General features: G+C 47.4%; 1 protein-coding gene across 1 annotated transcript; it reads left to right on the top strand.

Annotated features, from left to right (window-relative positions):
• Positions 1-545: 545 nt before the first annotated feature.
• Positions 546-7942, top strand: LOC124653030 (ethanolamine-phosphate cytidylyltransferase-like). The gene is made up of 9 exons (XM_047192085.1): positions 546-882; positions 1224-1459; positions 1943-2124; positions 2780-2851; positions 3033-3100; positions 3305-3425; positions 7161-7226; positions 7312-7434; positions 7805-7942. Exons 1-9 carry the CDS (start codon positions 554-556, stop codon positions 7874-7876), a joined length of 1269 nt encoding a protein of 422 aa, XP_047048041.1. The 5' UTR covers positions 546-553; the 3' UTR covers positions 7877-7942.
• The last annotated feature ends 8100 nt before the right edge of the window (positions 7943-16042 follow it).

Below are 16042 nucleotides of genomic sequence, written 5' to 3'. Positions count from 1 at the left end.
CCGGAGTATATGGAAATGCAAAAGGTATCACCAACATGTACTGACTTTGACAAACGAAATTATCCTGACCAGAAGTCGTATCCACAAGCACAAATCGGGTTTTGCGTAAAATTATGGAGCTTGGCCACGTACACCCCCATGTCGAGGTCAAGGTAGATAAACAAAAATAAGAGAGGACACAGCAAATATCTTTGCCTCCGTCGACAGTAGCACAGCACAGGTGGCTTCCAGGAGCAACGCAACAAATACCCATCTTGCCGACACGTGCACCGACCATGCTCGCTCCTCCACGCCACGGCACCCTGACAGTGCCATACGTGTCTCACTGACATACCGGTCCCGCGTAGCCAACGGCCCGGCTAGTTCCGGTGCGCGCACGCGGCAACTGTACACCGGAATCCTCACTCGCCGCCGCGGCCACCACCACCACCACCACCGCTCCTCACATCCCATGGCGATTGCCCCTCCGGCCGCACGCTCAAGCCTCTAAACCTACAGCCGCCCCCGCGCGCACGCGCACCCTCCTCTCGATCCCTACCCCCTCGCCGTCCCCATGGACGCGGACAGCAGCAAGGCGAGGCTGGTGGCGGCCTGCGTGATCGGCGGGATCGTGCTGGGCGCGTCCGTGGTGGCGCTCCACGTCGCGGGCCCCGTGGCCGTCCCGGGCCTGCCCCCGCTCGACGCGCTGCGGCGCCGGTTCCGCCGCCGCCGCGCCCGCCCCGTGCGCGTCTACATGGACGGATGCTTCGACATGATGCACTACGGCCACTGCAACGCGCTGCGCCAGGCGCGCGCGCTCGGGGACCAGCTCGTCGTCGGCGTAGTCAGCGACGACGAGATCACCGCCAATAAGGGACCGCCCGTCACGCCGCTACGCGAGAGGTCCGTCCGATCCCTTTTTCATCTGCCCTCGTGTGGCGTTCCAACTCATTCACAGAAATTCATCCCAATATTTCGCTCTAATGTTCTAACTCGATAAAATTGTTAGGCAATAGAAAATAGCTGGGGAAACAATTGCAACATGTTCTCGACTGATTCGAATTCTGCAATTTCTGGAATTAAATCTAATTTAGTCAGTGGATAATCTAGCGTATAATAATAATGAGCTGAATGTCCAAATCGTACCTGGGTAGTAATAATGAACTAACAGCTGTAGGTGGAAATATGCACAATAGCAACCCACAGTTTCTTACTTCTAATATTTCCTTTTCTGTGTAATTCAGAATGGTGATGGTTGGCGCCGTGAAATGGGTGGATGATGTCATTCCAGATGCGCCATATGCCATAACCGAGGACTTCATGAAGAAGCTATTCACCGAGTACAATATAGATTACATCATCCATGGCGATGATCCATGCCTGCTCCCAGATGGCACCGACGCGTATGCCCTTGCCAAAAATGCCGGCAGATACAAGCAGATTAAAAGAACCGAGGGTGTGTCAACAACAGACATTGTTGGTATGGATTCTGCTTTTGTTTCTCTTCATGTTCTTTACTGTTGGAGTTTTTATCCGATGGAATTGTATGTTAAGGGAATGTCTGGGTTCTAGTTCTAAGTGCAGTTATCTTTGAGAAACAGATCTTATAGTGATCTCCAATATTGAAATTGATTTGGAATAATCAGAAACTTATTTTGTATAAACGTAGTACTCGCTAGATTTTCTTTCCTGGTTTCTCGTAGTGCTCCACTACCATGAAATTGTGTCATATCATATCCTCAAGGAATAAATTGTCACCAAGAGTCGCATGTTCCAGGCATCAGATCCATTGTAAAGTTGCTGGTATATGATTATTATATCCATTTATTGGCCGGGATGGTATGGAGCACGCACTATGTTGATTTTTGTGGGAACTAATAAATTGGTCATTTGTAGTAAAGAAAATGCTTATGGGAGTGAAAAATACTTACTCTCACTGTGAGACCATCTTTCTATATTGCAGGAAGAATGCTTCTTTGTGTTAGAGAGAGATCAGCTTTGGATAGGCGCAACCACTCTTCACTACAGAGGCAGTTCAGTTCTGGGCATGGTCAGAAGATTGACGATAGTGGATCTGGAAGTGCAACTAGGATATCTCATTTCCTTCCGACATCTCGGAGAATAGTTCAGTTCTCAAATAGCAAGGTATGATGGGTTCTCATGCACTATATCATGTATGTCCTTGGATGAATATATTCCATGAGGCTCCACAGAATGGCTTTAGCACTTTGCATCTAGTCTTGATATTAGAAACAGGTTCTAGGGGCTGTATTTCTGTTAGTCTCTCCGAAAAGGCACTTCTTTCATGGTGACACTGTGAGACTATCTAACCTTGGTTTCTCTCGTAGTTCAAAAGAAATGCAGGTGCAAAATTTCCACTAACAGAAGTTTATCTTTCTTGAAACATCAATTTTTGTATGTTCATGTAGTTACTAGGCATAATAGACATATTTGTTTAGTGACAGGAGTACAGAGCGCCTACCCTACTGTTTAGTTAGTTAACCCCATTTGATTGGGGGTTAAGTGGGTCAGCAATAGATGGCTAATTTCATGGCTTACACAAGTTCTTAGGTGATGGTCACAATTTCGTGACCAACCAAATCAATATCCTTAGAGTATAAGAAAACCATATGCTTGTAATCAGCTATTCGTTGCAAATGCTTATAATGTAACCGGCTATGTTTCATTTCTGTAAAGCTGGTGATAATTGATGCTTTTCAACTTGATAAAACTATTTTTCCTCTTCCTAAACTTGATGGTGCATTTATTTCTGTGTTGACTGTGAGCTTTCCCAATGTAGGGTCCAGGACCAGATTCTCGGATAGTTTACATAGATGGTGCATTTGATCTGTTCCATGCTGGACATGTTGAGGTAATTACAAGATTTTTTTTTATCTGTCTCAGCATTCAGACGACGCACTTTCTGTATGAACATGTTGGCTGTACCTTTGTCTTTCTTTCTTATTGTGAGGAAGCAATCAAACAAGCTTAACTTCCTTTTCAAAAGATGGACATTCGGGCTTTCTACTGTATTGATAGTTTCTTCTATGTAGATATTGCGACTTGCTCGAGAGCTTGGTGATTTCTTGCTTGTGGGTATCCACACAGATCAGACCATAAGGTAATATATAATGGTTGCTTCTTCAAATCTTTTACAAATTAAAATATTGTATTATTTACTGTCAGGGCCTCCCCTACAGTTTTTATACAGATTATTCAGCTTTCCAATTTACAATGTCCATTGGCGTTGAAACATAGCATCTCTACTCAATTCTTTGAACATAACATTCACTTTGGTTTAACTTTTGGTGCTTATTATATTTAGTTCTACACGAGGACCACATCGCCCAATCATGAATCTCCATGAGCGAAGTTTAAGTGTCCTAGCCTGCCGTTATGTTGATGAAGTAATCATTGGTGCTCCATGGGACATTTCAAAAGACATGGTGAGTTCCCTTCTCTACTCTAAACCATGACATTATCTACAACTACAACAAGAACATCAAAGCCTTTTTCCCAAGCAAGTTGGGGTAGGCTAAACCATGACATTATCTAACTGTAGTACAAATGCTCGATGGTGCTGTTGGTCCTATTTCCTTGAAAGTTACATGTAAGACTACTCATTGAATGCACAGCTTGCTAAGGTTAAGAAACATGTATCCTAGCACGTCAAGCCGCCTTTGTCGGGCTCGACCAGTCGCCCTGGTCTGCAGCCTGACCTTAGCTGGGCTCTGCCTCAGCCATTGTTCTTGGCCTGCACAATGTCATTGGGTTTGCTGCTGCATCTGGTTGTGCTATATTGTGATAGATCAGATGATTTGCGTTGAATTATTTATTTGTTAGATATGTTTTTCTTCCGGAATTAAATCTGTATAGCTCCCTTCGGGAGGTAAAAATTTAGAAGGGGAGGTGGAGGGGTGAATAAACCACTGCCACAATTATAGCCGCCGCCAACTCCACTATTTGTAGCAGTGATATGATACAATCGTACACACATTGCATGGAGGATGACTCTTATCCTACGCCAATAAAAAGCCTAATTTTACATGAAGTATTTAATTTAAATAGAAATAAGAAATACAGGACGATTTGGGCTTGTACATGATTTTTTTTTAGAGGAAAGGCCCGACGGCCCTGCTTTTTTATGAAAGCATAAACTGCCAGTTTTGCTGGGTGCACCAGCTTACACAACGAAAAGGATTCTGAAGATCTGGGAATACCAGCTAAACAAAAAAGAAGCAAACAAACTCGAGCTAGCTATTACAGACAGTGAAACCCAGACCCACACAAAGGGAAAAGATAGCTAGTCACAAGCTAGGACAACACTAACAGGAAAATAACAGAGACCAAGTAATCAGCCAATCCCTCGCCTTGGACCCGATATTGTCTGCATCTTACTCGCCACCAGTAGCAAGTTCTCAACCAGGCATCTCCATCTCTTCTCACGCTTTCCTGGCAACATGCAAGTCCACTGAGACAGCAAATAAATGGGTTTGAACAGAATATTAATTGGAGAGCTCATAATCTTTTTGTTGAAAACTGCATCATTACGAGTTAGCCAAATGGACCAAGAGAGGGCTCCAAATATTGCCCAACCAATAGAGTTGGAGCTCTCCCCAGGTTTGCACATTGTGATTGACAGGAAATCATCAAACGATTCAGAACTCCTACTCCAACCTAACGCCTCTGTAACACAGCACCATTGAAACTTGATACGGGGCATTGGAAAATTAGGTGATCTGCCGACTGCAGTTCACCACAGTAGGTGCAGCCCAGCTCCCCAGGACACCCTTTTGTTTTGATATCAGCAGTCACTTAAATCCTTCCGTGAAAGCACACACAACAGATTTTACTTTCATCGGCAGCGTTGATTTCCACATATCTATTATCTAACATCCTTATATCTTTTACCCCTGAATCAAGCAACTTGAATACAGGGATTTTGCTGAATAATTTTGATCTCTTGTAAGTAACCAGTACCCAACATCATCAGCCTCCAAAAGCTCAAAAGTAGTGAAAAGCAGCCCTAGGTCTCGCCACTCTGCTGATTCATCAGCTGAAGATGTGCAGGAAAAGAACACTAAAAGGAACCTGTTCAAACCAAACATCAAATCAGAACCATGCTTTATGCCCATTGCCAACATGGTAAGCCAGGCCTCAACGAACCCAGTGCTTAATGGAGTGGAGGCCTTTCCAAAACTTAGAAGCACCAGCTGCATTAGTTTGGAAGAAGCTACCATTCATCATATATTTATGTCTCAAAATCAGACAACTTGGACTTTGATCGCCTTTTTCGAGCCTCATAATCCGTTTGGCCAACAGAGAGATATTTTTTCGCGTCTCTACAAAACCCATTCCTCCAAACTCTTTTGGTCGACACATGGCGAGCCACCTCACCATGTGATACTTATTCTGGTCGCCCACCTTGTCCCAATAAAAATTGGCCCTCGGCATATCCATTTTCTAATGAGTTCTCTCGGACAACAAATAAATCCCCATGACATACGTCGAGATATTGTCAAGACAAGAATCAATAACCATTTTTTCTGCCACCAGTCGACACCGGTTGCCATGTAGCAAGATTCTTCTGAATCTTTGCAGGAATGAAATCAAAATCAGACGCAAGTAATTTCTTGTTGGATATTGGGGTACCCAAGTATTTCATTGGGAAGGACCCCAGGTTGCATTGAACATATCAGCAACTCTATTCTGCTCTTCATAATCAACCCCAAATACAAAAATCTCTCTTTTCTGAAAGTTGATTTTCAAACCCGACATGGCCTCGTAGCAATATAGCAGAAATTTCATATTGGTAATCGAGTCATTCGACAAATCAAGGAAGAGGACTGTATCTTCTGCGTACTGCAGATGGGTAATGCCAGCATCAACCAGATGCGGTACCAAACCACTCAAGTGACCAGCATTCTTAGCAGCAGAGATTATTGCACCTAGAGCATCGCCAATTATGTCAAACAATATTGGAGATAGAGGATCGCCCTGCCGAAGCCCCCAGAAGCTTCTAAAATAATCTCCATTTTCACCATTGAAGTTGATACAAACTTTACCAGTCTCCACTGCAAGACTGATCCAGTTGACCCATTGCTCACAGAAGGCTTTGTTTTGGAGAGTTTGTTTCAAGGACCACTGCACCTTGTCGTAAGCCTTCTCAAAATCCAACTTCAGAATTATCCCTTTCGATTTAGTTCTCCGAATTTAATGGATAACCTCATGAAGGACCACTACTCCTTCCTGAATGAGACGACCCGAGATAAAAGCTATTTGAATGGGATGAACAACTTTATCCGCAACCCAGGTGAGACGATTTGCCAACACTGCAGTGATTATCTTGAAAATGACATTGAGAAGACAAATTGGTCTGTATTGGTGAATCACGTTAGCATCTTTGATTTCTGGGATCTGTATGATTACCCCATAATTCAACCTGCCCAAATCTAGTCTCCCAGCATGCATATCGTCAAGCATTTCTTTAACTAGGATCTTCACTTTGTCCCAGAATCCTTTATAAAATTGAACTTGGAAACCATCAGGGCTGGGGGCAGTGTTGGTATTCATTGTTTTAGTAGCAGTATCCACCTCCATTGAAAAAGCTTTTGTCAATGCCACGCAATCATCCGTATTTACTCTCCCGACTGCTTGCCAAGACCTAGGATGCATCCGAACTGGTGACTCAGGTTCTTTACCGAAGAGGGTTTTGTAGTATCCTGTTATGTCTTTTTAATTGATCATTCTCTTCAATCATGATGCCATCATCTTCCAACGACAGAATTGCTGTCTTCCTTTTTCTGCCATTGGCAAGCGAGTAGAAGTAGGCAGTGTTGTTGTCTAGGCAGTGTTGTTGTCCCCTTCGACTACCTCCCTACCTCTCCTTCTCCAGCTTGTACATGAATATATGCAGATGAAATGAGGTTTACTTCCATAGCGTAACCTTTTCTTTGCAAAACAATCACAGCACAGTCAGATTCAGTAAACATTTACTCTTTGTTGGTTTGGTTAAATTTTTTAGTTTTCGATGTCACCTAGATTTGAGGTTAGCTAAACTGGGCCAAGCTAGATTTGAACCAGATCATTTAAAAATCATGAGGTGCAGTTTTAGTTATGACTATCAGGATTCATGTGTGAGGTTTATGTCAGGAGTTCTCTAACCTCGTTCTTCTCTGCAGATTACAACATTCAATATTTCATTAGTCGTTCAAGGAACCATTGCGGAGAACATGGATTTTGCGAAGGTAATTAAGTTGCACTTCCCTTAAAATATTCAAATGTTGAACATAAACATTCATTATTTACTATGGCCACTCTTGCACTTATCAGGATGAATCACATCCGTATGCTGTCCCAATGGAGATGGGCATTTACCGTAGACTGGAGAGCCCTTTGGATATCACTACTAGTACTATTATAAGGAGGATAGTTTCTAACCATGAAGCCTACCAGGTAAATACTGTAGTGTTGGATTAGATTTCTGGGTTGAGTTTGGTCCTTGGTATGCATTATTGCACTACATATTCTCGTTGCATAAACGTGATTTTACCTTTGTTTTCTTGTCAATAATGTGCTCACATGATTTGTTTTATACTGATGATATGATAGTGAATTAGTGCTCTGGTGAAGCCTTCTCCTGTGTGCAGTTTTGTAGTTATGTACATTAAATATTTGTCTGTCCTGGGACCAGTATTTTTTGCTATGTCTTACTCTGAGTGACATGTTCTTTAGTGTGGGGCTGATGTGGTTCCCATTTATGCTGGTCGGTCCATTGATCTGATGCGGTTTTAATCAAATTTTGTCTGGTGTTTGCTTTGCGCAGAAGCGGAACGAAAAGAAGGAAGCCAGCGAGAAGAAGTATTACGAGGGTAAAAACTTCGTGAATGGAGAGTAACTTGCGAACATACCTTTTGAGAAACTAATACTCTGTCACAAGTGCAACCACGGGTTTGCTCTTTCATTGTTATCTCTCTCATGTTGATGCTATAGCTTAGGTAGCTCTAGACGCAACCTCGACTAGTGAGATCCAGTAGCAGGCGGTGGTAGTGAATTAGGAGATGATGCTGTTGTGGTAAGGCATTTCCTGCGCACACTTCCAGTGTCGTCCCTATCCTCCCTGTTTATGGGCCTAAGCTGCTCCTGTTACCAGTTTTAATTGTGACCTATATGTTTTTCAGAGCTGTTGTACAGTATGCATGCTAGGTTAGATTATGCTTTATGTATGCCTCCCGATATAATGCGGGCGTGGTATGGGAGTCCTTTTTAGCGTATATTTGGTGTGTCCTGTTCTGATTTTGAGCTGAAAGATGGACTAACTGATATGGTACGTGTTGGTCGGTGATAGCAACTGGGTCTGATGGTACACCTGGATGGATGGCTCCAGCGTCGGTTGGTGGCACATCCTCATCTGACGGTATTATGATATTGATATGGATATGTAAATAACTGAATCTTGACAAAATGGTCGCTAGCACAAACACTGGAATGCTGCCAAGTAGTTGCGCTTTGCTGGTTCAGCCTGGTACACGTTCATCGATCGCCACGGATGAAAGGGATGTGCTGCCTGTGATCTCCAAACAGCACATATGGGCATGCTCTCTTGTAAGCAACATGCACTGTTTCCAGCAAAGCGCAAACCCGCCCCAGCTCTGTCTTGGCTCTGAATTGGATCTGGATATCTGTTGAGTAGTTTTCTGGGTGGTTATGAACAAACTTGAGTCGATGAACTTGTCTGTTCTGTCTGGGGAATAACTTCACATTTCCTTCTCGGAAGAAATGCAAACATGTTATATTTAAAATGGAGTAGTCCTATATTTGGTGTAAGATTTGTGTGCCTCATTTGCATGAATCCTGGATTTGTGTCTGAATAATGGAGGGGGTAGAACTAGGAAGAAACTGACAGGCAAGCAGTAAGGTTGTGGGACAAGCTCAAGATCTTGCTGCCTCAAATCCCAGCGACCATCCGTGACAGAGACTCCCCCAGAGCTGGAGAGATGGATGGTCACTTGCACATATTTCGTTTCATCATGGGACCCTAAAAAAGGAATCCTCAGTCGCTCCGGTTTTATGTCTGTCCCTGCAATTATAGATCATGTAGGTTAGTGGACTGGATGAGATCCAGATAGATATGGGAGATTTTGGAGCCGCCTGATAATCACTGTGCTGTGTAGGTTACATAGGGAGCCTTTACTAGAGTGTGGACTTTTGGAACGCTAGCTCCATGTAGCTCTTTTTTTTTTGTTTGAAAAATGCAAAATCCAGGTCTAAAAGTTCAGAACAATCAGAAAAAAATTCTAGATGTAGCCAGACATGTATCCTGTAAATGTGTAAAATCCGAAATACCTAATAATTTGGGTTACACAAAAATAATAAAAGTGCAGACCTTAGTATAGTGAACAGTACAAATTTTCAGACTCTCACAAGTTGTCAGAACTTGTCACTTTTTGTGTAGCCCAACGTATATGGTATTTAGCATTGATATTTTACATGATTGTAGATTAGATCATTATGTGCGTCTGAATTTTTGTGCAGATTTTTTCGAAACTTATAAATACTGTTTTCGAAATTTCGAAACAAACGGACGACCTGTAGCTCAAGCTACAGAGAGAGTTTCCGGCTTTTACTAACATCATCATTATCATCATGCCGCGGTGCACTGCACTGCTGCGCTCAAGTGTGATGCCATGATGGCTACGTGCTACCCGTGAGTTCAGTCCAGTACTCCAGTCCCTCTGACATGATTGGAACCATTAGCTTTGATACTCCCTCAGTCCCTCTAGTATGGCAGTTTTAGGGCTTCTTTGATTCTTTTGAACAAAATTCCTACACTACTTGCTTGATTCATAGAAACATATCTTATATGAATTTTGTAGTGCAAATTTTATAGAAAAAAACATAAGATCATATCTCATGAAAAAGTTTCTTTGGCACAATCAAAGACAACTCATCTTTCTATAGGATTAAACTAGGCATGGCATTATAATCCTATATTTTTTCCTATTCCTATTCTTTTCCTATCCTATGAATCAAAGGAGTTCTTAAATTCTACGAAAACATGAAATATGTTTGATTGTAGCAAAGGAATTTTTCATATGTATGACTCAATATTTTTTTTCCTACAGGATTTACCTTACAAGATTCCTATATAATTACTTCCTATATAATTACTTCCTATAGGATATATTTCTATAAATCAAACAATCTATGTAGGAAATTTTTCCATAGAATCCAAATTCTACATAATTTCTTTATAAATTATTGAATCAAAGGAGCCCTTAGAGCTGGAGGGAATATTTCGAAATTGACTTGACAACATAAGCTTGGAATCGGATGTCCGGGTTTAGATAGCATGTCTTGCTTGCTAGCTAGTTACTAGGCAGGAAATTCGGCATAGACTATGTGCAAAAAGGATATCATAAGGCCTATGTAGCAATCCTTAGGCTCTCCGTGGATTGTAGGAATTCTATGGGAATTTTGTGATTTTTTTCCTACAAATTGCCTTTGAATCAAAGGAATTGTGTTTCTTAGATTTGTCTGGATTAAATTTCATATGCCTCGATCCCATATGACTTGGTCGCGCAGGTATAGATGCAAGTGGTTCACCATTAGGGTAGCCTTTACCCACTTTGATTCAAAAATGAACTAACTTGATGTTGTCATGACGAAATTTAGTTCACCTTTTAGACTAAAGAGGGTAGAGGGTACCGATGAACCACTTGCATCATTACGCGCACGGGCAAGACATGTTTCCTATGTTTTTTCCTGTATTTCATCCAAAGGACTATCCCTATGCTTGTCATGTGTTTCACAATCCTCTGTTCTGCACCGGCGAACCTGTTAGATTGTCATGTGTTCTTCAGTCATGTGATCCAAAGAGCCCCTCATAAGGTTCACCTTTATATATTGTAGTAATCCTTAAGGTTTATCTCAAACTTAAGGCGTACCTCACAACATATCTCCAGGAAAAAGGATTTCGAGCGTTTTGGATCAAAATGTAAGGGCCTCTTTGAGCATCTTTCAGGCCTGATATCCCCAACTTGTTTCCTAACTTTCTCTTTCCCGAAAACGGAAACAGTCCCGGCTTCTGAATCAATTGGTGCATATGGCATTTTATTTCATTATTATTACTCGTTCAGAATTGGGAATCGGGAGGCACCGAAGTAAACCGCTTCGCTCTTCTCGGGTCGCCCCCTCCAGGCGACCTAGGGGGCGAAACCCTAGCCGCGCCGCCGCCACCTTCCCCTGCTCTCCTCTCCCTCCTCGTCGCCCCTAGAGGCGCCGCCGGGCTAAGCCCGCGACGCCGGTGAAGGGGCGGCGAGGATCTTGGCTCTCGGCTCTCCGTGCGGTGATAGGTGGGGACCTCCGCGCGAAGCTTGCCGGCGCCGGTGCGGGTACTGGATGGACGCCCTTGCCCCGATCTCGCTCCTCCGGGGAGCGGCTTCGGGCCGGGGTGGCTCCGGCCGGTGCTCTCCCGGTGGGGCCTCGGGCATCCGAGGCGGCGGCCTTGCACGGTGAGGGCGGCGTCGCCGGCGGCGGGCGCCTGCCGGTGCCGTGGACTGCTCTCCTTGGCCGCGTGGGCGGCGAGGGGCGGAGGCCGCCGCTCGTGGCGTGGAGGTCGCCCCGTCTACCTCCACCTCGGATCCGAAGACGGTGGCTTTCCTGCGTGCGGCTTCCACCTCGGTGCGGCCGGTGCCTGGCATCTCGCCGGGTCTGTGTCCTCGGGGTGGCGGGGAAGGGAGCTCTGGCCCGGGGGTAACCCTTGACCGGCAGTGGCGGTCACGACGACGACGACGCGCTGCGCTGTTCCCCTTCCTGGAGGCGCCGTTAAGGTCTACCTCCCTTTCCCCTCTCCTCCTCCCGGGTGAAAACCCAAATCTCTCCGATTTGGCGGCGGCGGTGCTTTGGCGCCGTCCCCTTGTTGAAGGCGCCGTCTTGGGTTGGAGGAGAAGTGCTGAGCTGCATGCTCCGGCGGCTGCCTTTAGCGGCTCTGTCGTGTCTTCGTTCGGCGACTTCAGTCTGAAGCTTGCGTCTTGATGGGCGGTCAGTCCGGCGGTCGACGACGGTGTTTGTGGGCTTCGCGTGCGGAGGTGATCTAGGTAGTTGTTCGGGCTCTGGGCTTCCCGTCCTTTGTGACCTCCGTATGCTAGGGAGCTTCCCTGCCTCTCGACGGTGCGGCGCCCTTCGATCCAGGGCGAGAGGGTAGGGACCTTCTTCGGAGGCAGAGGCGGATGTCGACACTTCGACGGCGTCTCAGGCGATGACGATGGCTGGATCTTTCTCCTGGCGTTCCTCCTTGACCGGTCTTCTCCATTGGTTGATCAAGCGGATAGATGAGGGCCTCAACCTCAAGATGTGTTTCTTGTAATCTTCTTTCTTGTGGTGTGTGTTGCCTGTAAGCTGATCTTTCAGCACTCTGTTATCTACCGGTGTGGCGTTATTAATTTAACACAGGGCTACGGCCTGCTGTTTAAAAGAATTGGGAATCGGCACTGTTTTATTTCGAAGCTGCTGGAAGTCCTGCTCGTGCTGCACGAGCTCGAACTCAATGGTACCTCTTCAGCTATGACCCCACCAACATCCGAAGGGCCAAATAAGTTTCGCGTACATCAGATCAGAGATCGATCTTGCATGCATTTGCTTTATTAAAAATATACAGTATAAAAAAATTATATGATGTACTGGTCAGATGGAGCGGAAAAAATATCAGCACATGTTTTGTCCTTTAGCTGAGCATGCACGCACCTCAGAAAATAGTGCTATGGTTGATTAGTATAGAGTAAGGGCATCTCCAGCGGCGCGACGCATCGCGTCCGTTTGCGTCGGCCCTTTTGGTCGAAAACGATCGCGCGTCCGTTTGCGTCGGGGGTGGCTCCAATGGCACGACGCATTTTTTTAGGACGAATCATTTTTTTGAACTGAAACATAATTTACAAAAACTGAAACATAACTTACATACTTGAAAACATAAAAAAAAAACCTAAAACGCCTACTGGTCGCTGTCGTGGCCGTGCTGCTCCTCGTCGCTGTCGAGCACGATGATCTCCGGTATGTCCCACGGCCAGTTGCCATCTGGGGGAGTGTACGCCGGGCGCGATCGCGGTGCTCGAGGTTGAGGAGGCTGCGGCTGAGGCGGCGGTGGAGGCGCCCAGGGCTGCGGGCCGTGGCGGCGGATGAGGAGCCCGGCCATAAGGCCGTGGCGGCGGCGGGGAGGCGCCCAAGGCTGTGGCGGCGGTGGAGGAGGCGCCGCCGAGTCCAGGAGCGCTCGTCGAAGGGCTTCATCCGCGGACAGGCCCGGCGGCATGACGGCGGTGGCGTAGCGGGGCAACGGCGGCCGCACGGGCGCGTCGTACTCGGAGACGAGGAGGCCGAGCTTGGCCATCTCGTCGTCCGTCATGTTGTCGGGGAACTCGAAGTTCCGGCCCTCCGCCATGGCCTCGCTGCCATTCGTGGAAGACGAGGCCGACGTAGTCCTCGCTGTCGTCCTTCACCTCCTCGCTATGGTACGCGAGCGCCTCGATGTAGTCGTCGTCGTCGTACACGGCGTAGGCTTCGTCGTCGTCGTCCTCGTCCACGCGGTCGTTGTGCTGTGGCTGCTCACGTCGCGTCGGCACCTGCTGACGACGAGCCGGCGGTGCAGGGCCGAAGGGATAATCCCTGTCGCCCATGAAGCGAGCCCTTCGTCTGCTGTCCGTCTCCGTGGACAGGTACGTACGCCAACTCTCCGAGTCGATGGCGTACGCCGGATCGGCGCGGAGGTCCGCCGGCAGATATCGGCTCTCGCGCCGGATCTCCTTGGTCCGCTCGGGCTCGCGCGCAGTGCACTGGAGGGATGGGCACCCGGCGGCAGCTGAGCCGCCGGCCGCCGAGCAGCCGTACGCCGGACCAGGCGTCGCACGACACCCATTTGCCGTGCATGAGCCTCCCCACCGTGACGGGGAGCGCCACCTTCTTGATGCCGCTGCCGGAGGCCTCGAAGTCGTTCTTCTTCCCCATGGCGCAGCGGCGGTTGTGGTGCAAGTGGAGCTGTGGGCGAAGGAGCAAAGCGGCCGGTGGACTTTTAAGGGCGGCCGCGCACGGGATACGATGCTATTGAAGGCGCCGCAGAAGCCCAGCCGCCGCCCGCCAGTGCACGCGCAGAACAGGAAGCTGCGGCATTCATGGCGAAGGCTGCGGTGCAGACGCGGAAGCGCTGACCGCGGAAGCGATGGCCGCGGAAGCGATGCCCTCCATGCAGGCTCGCTGCCGAGCGGGCCGGTGGAGACCGCGGCGGACACTTTGCGCTGCTCACGCAGCGTCCGCCGAGACGCAAACCTGGCGCATATTTGGGCCAGGTTTGCGTCTCCGCGGACGGCCCGGTCACTTTGCGTCGTGCCACTGGAGAGGGTGCCAGACGCATTTACGACCAAAGCGGACGCATCGACCGTTTGCGTCGCGCCGCTGGAGATGCCCTAACTACCAAGATCGAACGAACTCTTTGATGGAACTTGTGAAGCCACGTGCACGCACGCACGCACTTCCACTCACGACGTAATTTGATTGCATAATTTTCTTCGTAATCCATTCCTTAATGATAGGCTGATTCCTTAATCTTCATCGTAACCGATTCATTAATCAGTTAATCGACTAGATATTTTAGGTTCTCTCTTGGTCCATTCCAAGCCTTGGCAGTTAGTTTAAACTCGCCAACTCCGCTTGGGCTTGGCGGATGAGGTTGAGGCTCGAGGCCTCGAGCTTGATGCGAAGACTCCATCAAAGCTCAATGACGAGGTTGAGGCTAGAGCTTGATTATCGTCGGTGGAAGTATATCTTACACATAGAGCTTCAAGAAAATATAAATTACAAATAAGCCCTTACATGTTGCACTAAGGACATGTGAAAAGCAATGAAGTCCTGCCTCGATCGTCGATGGGCAAGAACCCCACCATGTCCTCCTGCGTGTGTTCGGAGGCGCGACCGGCCTGTGGTCTGCAGAGGTGATGTTCGATGGCGAAGGGCAGATATTTCTCCACGAGGCACTTCGCCCGCTCGCATGCCATTGAAGTCGGGCACTTTGTCGTCTTCAAGTACAACGGCCACGATGTCTTCACCGTCAAGATCTTCGATGAGATCATGTGCCGTCGCTGCCACCGATGATGAAGACAACTAGGAGACGGAAACATGACGATGATGTAGTATTATGCTATGTTCTTATTAAGTTCTACTACGTATCAAATATGTATGCAATTTCAAAATTTTCTATGCAACTTAGATTTGACCAATCATAGAACGAATGGGTCAGCCGCTATGCGCACTGCCTAGCCGGTCCTGACTGAGAGCATCTCCATCGACGTCCCCATAGCATTTTGGGGGCCGACATAAAGAATGGGCTCACACCAACTCGTCGCAAAAAGTGTCGGTGCTTTTTTTAGCCCAATAGAAGCGCCACCAACCTCGTGCCGACCCCTTCGAGGCGCGCCGGCGCCTCGCGGGACAAAAAAATTTGGGCGTGGGAGCCGCCTGTCAGTGACGCCAGGGCGCCGCGCGGGAAATCTCCCGCCACGACGCCAGGAGGAAAACTCTCCCGGCACGATGCCGCGTGGGAGGTTTTCCGCCTCGCCGCTGGTCTATATTATCACTCCTTCCCCGCCTCTCACTTCTCGGTAGTGAAAAAATCTAAACCCCCAATGTTTGATGCGTGGGAGGAGACGGTGCTAGAGGCAGCCGTAGAGGTCGTGGAGGAGGACCCGCATCTCGCAAAGTACGAGTCGTGGGAGGAGGCGGCGCTAGCGGCGACCGTAGAAGCATTTGCCTTCGTATTGGCATTTTACTGGCAGCTATCTCCATAGCTGCTCTAGCCGGCAAATGCTGGAGGCGGGCAGCGTCACCGGGAGGCGGAGCGACAGCACCGTGATGACCCACAAGTATAGGGGGTGTATCGTAGTACTTTCGATAAATAAGAGTGTCGAACCCAACGAGGAGCAGAAGGTGTTGACAAGCAGTTTCGATGAAGGATTCACTGTAAATGCTCACGGACAAGTATTCGGGGGTTTTGATATAGCGGATAAATAAAGTACAAGTAAAT

Source organism: Lolium rigidum, chromosome 5, assembly GCF_022539505.1.
Source record: "Lolium rigidum isolate FL_2022 chromosome 5, APGP_CSIRO_Lrig_0.1, whole genome shotgun sequence".
Taxonomy (NCBI): domain Eukaryota; kingdom Viridiplantae; phylum Streptophyta; class Magnoliopsida; order Poales; family Poaceae; genus Lolium; species Lolium rigidum.
This window is presented reverse-complemented; position numbering and strand designations above follow the sequence as displayed.

Excerpts from the sequence above, each read along its gene's own strand:
- LOC124653030 (XM_047192085.1), top strand. The coding sequence starts at position 554 with ATGGACGCGGACAGCAGCAAGGCGAGGCTGGTGGCGGCCTGCGTGATC. Across the intron at positions 2,125-2,779 it reads TTCAGTTCTCAAATAGCAAG|GGTCCAGGACCAGATTCTCG; the intron begins GTATGATGGGTT and ends TTCCCAATGTAG. Across the intron at positions 3,426-7,160 it reads GGGACATTTCAAAAGACATG|ATTACAACATTCAATATTTC; the intron begins GTGAGTTCCCTT and ends TCTTCTCTGCAG.